The sequence below is a fragment of the Otolemur garnettii genome, unplaced genomic scaffold, assembly GCF_000181295.1.
Source record: "Otolemur garnettii isolate 467f Iridium unplaced genomic scaffold, OtoGar3 scaffold00245, whole genome shotgun sequence".
In the NCBI taxonomy this organism is placed as follows: domain Eukaryota; kingdom Metazoa; phylum Chordata; class Mammalia; order Primates; family Galagidae; genus Otolemur; species Otolemur garnettii.
The window spans coordinates 434,652-442,174 of NW_003852640.1; the positions used below are offsets into that span (position 1 = coordinate 434,652).

At 56.8% G+C, this 7,523-nt stretch overlaps 2 protein-coding genes across 5 annotated transcripts in view; both read left to right on the plus strand.

The window, feature by feature from the left end:
* The window catches only part of TONSL (tonsoku like, DNA repair protein), a 12,451-nt gene extending 10,154 nt beyond the window's left edge, over positions 1 to 2,297 (plus strand). For both annotated transcript variants that reach the window (XM_023508378.1, XM_003802358.3), the window contains 3 exons: positions 424 to 497; positions 878 to 1,011; positions 2,058 to 2,297. In XM_023508378.1, the coding sequence (XP_023364146.1) occupies positions 424 to 497; positions 878 to 1,011; positions 2,058 to 2,245 (396 nt within the window). In that variant the 3' untranslated portion in view covers positions 2,246 to 2,297. The remainder of the gene's footprint in view (positions 1 to 423; positions 498 to 877; positions 1,012 to 2,057) is intronic.
* Positions 2,298 to 2,444: 147 nt separating this feature from the next.
* On the plus strand, positions 2,445 to 6,776 carry VPS28 (VPS28, ESCRT-I subunit). 3 transcript variants are annotated; one of them, XM_003802331.3, is made up of 10 exons: positions 2,445 to 2,501; positions 3,698 to 3,766; positions 4,260 to 4,288; positions 4,379 to 4,416; positions 4,666 to 4,755; positions 5,372 to 5,477; positions 5,565 to 5,666; positions 6,170 to 6,223; positions 6,309 to 6,400; positions 6,488 to 6,776. In XM_003802331.3, exons 2-10 carry the CDS (start codon positions 3,730 to 3,732, stop codon positions 6,603 to 6,605), a joined length of 666 nt encoding a protein of 221 aa, XP_003802379.1. In that variant the 5' UTR covers positions 2,445 to 2,501; positions 3,698 to 3,729; the 3' UTR covers positions 6,606 to 6,776. The 3 variants fall into 3 exon arrangements, with proteins under 3 accessions (XP_003802379.1, XP_012668574.1, XP_023364147.1); XM_012813120.2 differs by having other exon boundaries at positions 2,483 to 2,501; positions 3,486 to 3,766; positions 6,488 to 6,605; XM_023508379.1 differs by lacking the exons at positions 2,445 to 2,501; positions 3,698 to 3,766; positions 4,260 to 4,288; positions 4,379 to 4,416 and adding an exon at positions 4,423 to 4,541.
* Positions 6,777 to 7,523: the final 747 nt, after the last annotated feature.

Genomic DNA, 7,523 nt, shown 5'->3' on the forward strand with positions numbered 1-7,523 from the left:
AGACTCGCTTGAGCCCAGGAGTTGGAGGTTGCTGTGAGCTATAATGCCACGGCACTCTGCCCAGGGGGACAGCTTGAGGCTCTGTCTCAAGAAAAAAAAAAAAAAAAGGCAGCGATGAGGGATGCTTTCTGTATATAGCTCCCTGCCTCCAGCTGCGTTCCCAGCCCAAGGGGGTACGGCCACAATGCCATCTCCTGGGGGCCCCTGCAGATCGGACTGGGTCTCTACAGTTCTGTATCACAGTGTGCTGAATGTGGCTTATGAGGAAGAGAGTTATTTCCTTCTGATATCCAAATTGGCAGGGCACTGCTCCCTTCTGGCACCTCAGGTGCCCGGCCTCCTCTGTGTGGGTTCCTCTCTGGGAGGCAGGGAGGGCATGTGCTCCACTTGGCTTGGCCCCCTTGGGCCTCTGTTCATATCCAGGAAGGCTGTGCTCTGACCCACCTGACCCTGTCTGCAAACCACCTGGGTGACAAGGCTGTGAGAGACCTGAGCAGGTAACGTCTCTACCCTGCAGCCCACTGTCGGGAGGATGGGGGCTGGTCTGATCTCAAGGCCTGGTACCCCAAGGGTACAGATTAGGAGAAGCCACAGAAGTGCTAGTTCCTCCCCAAAAGGGCACCCTAAGACCTGGCTCCTCCCAGCCTCCTCACTGTGCACCTGTGGTTCTTATACATCAACCTAGACAAGGACCACTGCTGTCATGACCCTGGACTCTTGCCCAACTATCAGGGGAGTTCCCAGGCCAGATAGGCACACCTAGAGTTGGCTATCTGGGCCTGGCTTGAGGCACCCAGAGTGTAGGTGTCTGGAGCAGCTTTCCCTGTACGAAGTTTAGGTGGGCTCCAGAGTAATCCTCCTTCCTATGTGGTCTCAGGTGTCTCCTTTGCTGCCCCTCACTCATCTCTCTGGATCTGTCTGGCAACCCTGGGATTGGCTGTGCCAGCCTAGAAGAGGTCCTGTCTGCCCTTCAGGGGCAGCCCAGAGGCTTTAGCTTCCTTGGCTTGTCAGGTGAGGGCTGGGTGTGGCAGCCACCTGCCATGCAGCTCCCTTCTCGGGGATCTGAGGCCCAGGTGCCTGTGTCCAAAGGATTATCACTGCCTTCAGCTAGGCAGTATGGCTCCTTGAGACTGGTGCCTGGGGGGCAGTGTGCAGTGTGATGGGAAAGTGGTTTGAGCCCAGCTTCCAAAACAATGGGGTCAGGAGGGGGTTCTCTGCCACTGGTTTGTCCAGCCTGATTCTCAGAGCAATCCAGAGGTAAGACCCTCTTCCATAGGGACTTCTTTATTTGTGGTGGCAGAAAGGGAGAGCTCCAGGTCAGGGTGTTGAAAGGTGCCACTGAGGGGCTCTCCCACTTCCTGGTGGGGGCTGCTCTTTACCTGGTCTGTGGCCTGATTTAGCTTGTTCCTGCTCCATCCACACCAGGGCAGTCCCCTGCCTAAGCTTTCTGGAAGACAAGCCCAGGAGAGGTACATGGATAGATTGGCCAGAAGCCTGGCATGCCCAGCTGAGGTCTAGAAGGGAGAATATCAGACTCTGCTCTGCAGGGGACAGGGCTACATGTGGGTGTGCATGAAGGGAGTCCCAGGGTTCTTTCTCTGCCTCACCCTTCACCCCACAGGGCTAGGCTGCCTCCTCTGGAAAGGTAGGCTTTGTGCTCCTCGTGTCTGTACCCTCTCACCCAGTGCCAAGTTCCTGGCCTGAAGAGCTTAGTGTCCACTCAGGCCCAAGATTTACAGATTTGCAGGCAGCCCTACTATGTCCATTTTATGGATGGGGAGACTGAGGTGTAGTCATAGACTGAGATCAGGGTGCTGTCGGAGGTAGCAATACGGACACCACTTTATCTGAGCCATTCATCCTGCCTTCCTGCTGGCTGCGCAGAGAACTCCCACTCCTTCCTAGTGTTAGGAGCCTCCTGGGCCCTGGCTCCAGCCCCAAGGACCTCAAAGGAGGCTACTTCCCAAGGGCTGTGCCAGTGAAGAGAACACGCCCCCGAGGACCGAGGGGTTGCCGCTGGCTCCTGCAGGGCTAAGGCTGCCCTCCCCCCGGTGCAGGCTGCGCAGTTCAGGGGCCCCTGGGCTTGGCCCTGTGGGACAAGGTCACCGTGGAGCTGCGAGAGCTGCAGCTCTGCAGCAGACACCTATGCACCGAGGACCGGGAAATCCTGCGCAAGCTGCTGCCCGGTCCCCCCGGCGTGTGCACGCTGGACCGAGGCTCCAAGCTCTTCTTCCGGCGCCTCTGACCCACCGCCCCCGCTCTCTACCCATCCAAATCTTTAATAAATGTAGCTGCTGTCTCCCTACCTTTGGCTTTTTGGACAATGGGGAAGGAGGGGCGCGTTTACGCAGCAGCGGGGCGGGGCCTGCCGCTTGGATTTTGGGCTGAGCGCCGAGTTGCCGATTGGATCCACGCAGGCGCAGATACAGGGGCGGGCGCCGAGTCGTCGATCGGGAGCGCCCGGCTCCGGCGCCATCTCCAAGACTCGCCGCGCCGCCTAGGTATGCTGGGGCGGGTGCCAGGGAACGTCGGTTCTAGAGGCTTCGGGCTGCCAGCCGGGGCAGAAGCCTGGAGGCTGCTCAGCATGCGCTCGGGTCTGGGACCCGCGATGGGTCGGCGCAGAGCAGTTCGCTTTCTCGGTGCACCCCTTTCCTTGCTCTTAGGGTGTTGTCCGCTCTTGGTGTGTTCACGCAGGCTCAGCGTGACTGGGCCTCTCAGTCCACGTCCAAGCCATGTGCCCTTCGCATCTCACTTTACTGCCTTGATACCACAGGGACGTCTTTAAGTTCTATTTAATCTTAACCCATTTTAAATTCCTTCAGATCTGGTGGTTCTGCTTCCAGAGACTATCTGGAAGCACTCCCAACCACTGGCATCACCTCAGGCAGGATCCTCCTGCAGCATTTGCTGCGTTCCTTCTCCCCAGCCAGCTTGTCTTCAACACTGGTAGCTCCCATGGCATGTGGACAAGACGCAGCTGCTCAGGCCATAATCCGAGGATTCTGGGAGGCTGAGGTGGGAGGATCGCTTGAGGCTGGGAGTTGGAGGCTGCAGCAAGCTGTTTTTGGCCACTGCATCCAAGCCTAGGTGACAGAGCAAAATCCTGTCTTTTAAAAAAAAAAAATAAGTCTAGGCTCACCCCTATAATCTTAGTATGCTGGGAGTATGAGGCATGTGGATTGCTTGAGCTCACAAGTTACCAGCCTGAGCAAAAAAGCGCCTGTCTGTATGAAAAACAGAAAAACTGAGACAAGAGGATTGCTTTAGCCCAAGTTGAAGGTCGCCACAGCACTCTTCCCAGGAAGACAGCATGAGACTCTGTCTCAAAAAAAAAAAGAAAAACTCTCTATACTTATTCCCTAGTTCACCCCCACACTAGATATCTCCTCCACAGCTTGTCTATTTCTCTATGTTCATTCCTTTTTGAAGGCTCCCTGTTAAGCTGCTTCTGTGCCTGAAATATGCTTCCCTGGTTTGCCCAACAGCTATCTCCTCCCCTCCTGCATCAGCACCTACCAGCACCTCCAAGGCAGTCCACCTTGATAACCTCTCAGAGCTGCCCTGAGGGTGCCCATGTTCCCTTTACATTCCTTGGTTTGAGGACAAGGAAGCTTTCCATGAGGCCCTGAGCCCCTAAGGCCCAGTACTTGGGGCCTTTGGGGGCCACCTTTGAGCCGGCAGTGGCTTTGCTCCCCAGGTCACAGTGCCGTGGCCACCAGAACCTGCAAGATGTTTCACGGGATCCCAGCCACTCCAGGCATGGGAGGTGAGTGTGAACCTAGCCAGGTACAGCTACTGAGGAGTGTGGGGTGAATGGTGTTTGTATGCACCCACCCCTGCTACACACACACACACACTCATATAGTCTTAGGGGGTGGCCAGGGGGCAGTTTAGTCATCACAGGACCACTGAGATCCCAGAGCCCTGCTGTACAGAGATGACGGGCTTTAGTGTGGCCAGAACCTTAGGTCCTGGCATCCCTGTGTCTCTAAGCCCAGGGGAAAGCCTATAAAGTATGTGCTGCATCATGGTGTGAGCAAAGTGTGGTCAGGAGAGCTGGGCCTGGCATCCTGCCTCCAGGGGCAGTGTCCTGTGTAGACCCTCCCATAGACAGAGGGGTGTGTGGTTGGAACACCTGTCCTCCAGCTCCCTCTAGATGCTGAGAAGCCTCTCAGGGAGGCCTTGAGGAAAGGACTGGAAAGGAGGTTGGGCCCACACCCTCTGGCCAGCCTGCCAACCCTTTGCCTGCTTTTTTGCAGCCCCTGGAAATAAGCCAGAGCTGTATGAGGTAAGTGGCAGATACCCCCCTGGCTGGTGTTGGCCAACAGCAAACATCTATGTGACCCTCAACCAGGTCTCTGTTCACTCTCTCCCATAGGAAGTGAAGTTGTACAAAAATGCCCGGGAGCGGGAGAAGTAAGTCCAAGCATCCAGGCTGCCCCCAACCCACATGTCGTTACCCACACCCACCTGGCCTTCCCAGAACAGCCACATTGAGGGTCAGGCTAGGAACAGGTGCGGAGAGGCATCTGCCCAAAATGGTAAGAGAAGCAGGCTGACCAGAGTCCCCCCACAGCTGTGTGTCACGGCAAGGGTGCCTGGCTGTGGATCTGTGCCGCAGCCTCCCTGCCTTGGGGCATGGACTGATAGACATGTGGTTCTCAGGTATGACAACATGGCAGAGCTGTTTGCAGTGGTGAAGACGATGCAGGCCTTGGAGAAGGCATACATCAAGGACTGTGTCACCCCCAGCGAGTGAGGAGTCTGCTGTCTTCAGAGCCATCCCTGCCCTCTGGGGCTTGAGTACTCAGTGGGCAGCAGGATCAGGGGTCTGGGGCCCAAGCCAGGGTTCCACCAGGGCATATGATGCCCATATCTGGGGACAGCATTATGAGAGTGCTTCTGGGTCTCAGCCAGGGAATTCCTGGAGGGGAGTTAAAGGACAGTGTGCACATCCAAGGGGCTCTTGGGGTGTGGTTCCCCAACCCCACACAGATAGCCTCACTAATGAAAGGAACTTAGAAGATGAGCAGGGATATCCAGTCTATGTGTGGTGCTGGCCTAGCCCATAAGGTTGTGAGCAGTCAGTGGGTTGTCAGGGAGGGCTGGCCACCATGGTCCAGAGGGCGGGCAGAGGTGGAGTGGCTAGGTCTTTGCCTAGTGCTGAGCTCCAGCATGGCCTGGGCCTTGCTCAGTCCCTCTTGCTCTTGTCCAAAGCTCTTTTCTGTGCCAACCCAATGGAAAGCCTCAGCTCTCACTGGCCATTGTCTGCCCTGCTGCTCATGAGAGCTGCTGTGTCTGGCTGGGCTAAGGGATAGTCAAGTGAGCTGGGCAGGGGCTGGCTTCAGGTGGCAGTGGGTGCACTTCCTAGGTACACTGCAGCCTGCTCCCGGCTCCTGGTACAGTACAAAGCAGCCTTCCGACAGGTTCAGGGCTCGGAAATCAACTCCATTGATGAATTCTGCCGCAAGTTCCGCGTAAGTGAGCTGGTTCCTTCTAACAGGTGTGAGGTGTTGCTGGGGTGGGGCCTGGCCAGGCCTGACATGCACATCCATCCCCCACAGCTGGACTGCCCACTGGCCATGGAGAGGATCAAAGAGGACCGGCCTATCACCATCAAGGATGACAAGGGCAACCTCAACCGCTGCATTGCTGACGTCGTCTCGGTACGGAGGGCCGAGGCTGCCCAAGCTCGTGGCACATTGGCAGGGTCCCAGGGCCTCCAGAACAAAGAGCATTCTGACTCATTGGACAGAGGATGCCCCTTTAGCTGGGAATGGCGAGGGCAACATCTGGGCAGACTCCTTGAGGCCCCCTGAAGCTCCCAGGCAAACCCGCAGACTCCTGGGAGGGGCACACAAGGTCAACTCAGACTTGAGGGAGGGGTTGTGTGAGGGCTTCCTCAGTTCCCATGTAGCTCTTAAGGTGGCCAGGACCCACACTCACCCTTTAGCCCAGGAGGCCCCTAGGTGGGCTGTGAATTTGAGGCCTCATGCGGTGTGGAGCCCCCAGAGCTCAGAATGGGATACAGCAAGAAGGTCTAAGCAGTTAGACCACTGTAGTCGCAGAGGGGCTGGGGGGCCTGACCCTACGGGGCCAGCAGTGAGCCCTGAAGCTGGTCCCCACTCCAGGTGGACCCAAAAGGCCTCACACACACACTTGTCCCCAGCTCTTCATCACGGTCATGGACAAACTGCGTCTGGAGATACGTGCCATGGATGAGGTGCAGGGGTCGGCAGGGAGGGGGCTGCAGGTGGGAAGGGCAGATTGAGATGTGGGGTCCCAGAGCCATGTGCTCCCATCTGCAGATCCAGCCCGACCTGCGGGAGCTGATGGAGACCATGCATCGCATGAGCCACCTCCCTCCCGACTTTGAGGGCCGCCAGACGGTCAGCCAGTGGTAAGTGTCCCACATGGCCAGGTAGAGCCACCTGTGGCACCACTGAGGCCCTTCTGCCTGCCCACCCCCATGGTGCTCTGCCCACAGGCTACAGACCCTGAGTGGAATGTCGGCTTCTGATGAGCTGGATGACTCCCAGGTGCGCCAGATGCTCTTTGACCTGGAGTCAGCCTACAACGCATTCAACCGCTTCCTGCATGCCTGAGCCAAGCCACTGCTCAGGGAGCAACACCTGCAGTGATGGTTCTTGCTTCTTTTGTCCTCCACATGTGCTCTGGATTTTGGCACAGGTCTTGCAGCAGTCCATTTGTGTGGATGTGGTGTGTCAGGAAGTTGGAATCCCCTTCCCACAATAAAGCTGTTGTCTGACCTGCTATGGATAGCTTTTTTTTTTTCTTTTTCCCCCTGCCCTGCTGAGAACAGGCTCAGTGCAGAGCCCCTACAGCTTGTGTAGCAACCCAGTTCCATCCTGCCGCCCACCCTCACACAGCCTGTTTGCAGCCTCCATAGCACTTGCCACACACCCCTCCCACTCTCACTTGGGTGCTCTGGGCAGCTTGGGGCTTTGCAGAGGACAGCAGAGCACTGCCCACACTACCATGACCCCAGCCTCACCAGTCCTACAACTACCACTATGGGGACAGCACGTGCCAGCCCAGGGCTTCAGGCTATGTGGAGCCCCAAAAGATAACTTCTTGGGGCAGTTTGTCATGACTGTCACCAAGGGGGCCTGGAAACATCTAAGCAGAGTACCCAAGTCCCTTGCCTGGCAGTGCCTGAAGCGCAGGGCTGGGCCTGCCACTAGCAGTCTGTCCTCCAGGGACAGCAGCAAACCATGTAGCCACGTTTGTGGGCTCCAAGAAGTACATTCTATCATTTTAGCAACTGTGGGCTCAGAATAAAGGGTATGCCATTTTTTTTTTTTTGAGATAGAGCCTCAAGCTATCCCCCTGGGTAGAGTTCTGTGGCATCACAGCTCACAGCAACCTCCAACGCCTAGACTCAAGTGAGTCTCCTGCTTCAGCCTCCCAAGTAGTTGGGACCACAGATGCCCGCCACAATGCCCAGCTATTTTTTGGTTGCAGCCATCATTGTTTGGCAGGCCTGGGCTGGATTTGAACCC

Excerpts from the sequence above, each read along its gene's own strand:
- VPS28 (XM_003802331.3), top strand. The coding sequence starts at position 3,730 with ATGTTTCACGGGATCCCAGCCACTCCAGGCATGGGAG. Across the intron at positions 3,767-4,259 it reads AGCCACTCCAGGCATGGGAG|CCCCTGGAAATAAGCCAGAG; the intron begins GTGAGTGTGAAC and ends GCTTTTTTGCAG. Across the intron at positions 4,289-4,378 it reads ATAAGCCAGAGCTGTATGAG|GAAGTGAAGTTGTACAAAAA; the intron begins GTAAGTGGCAGA and ends TCTCTCCCATAG.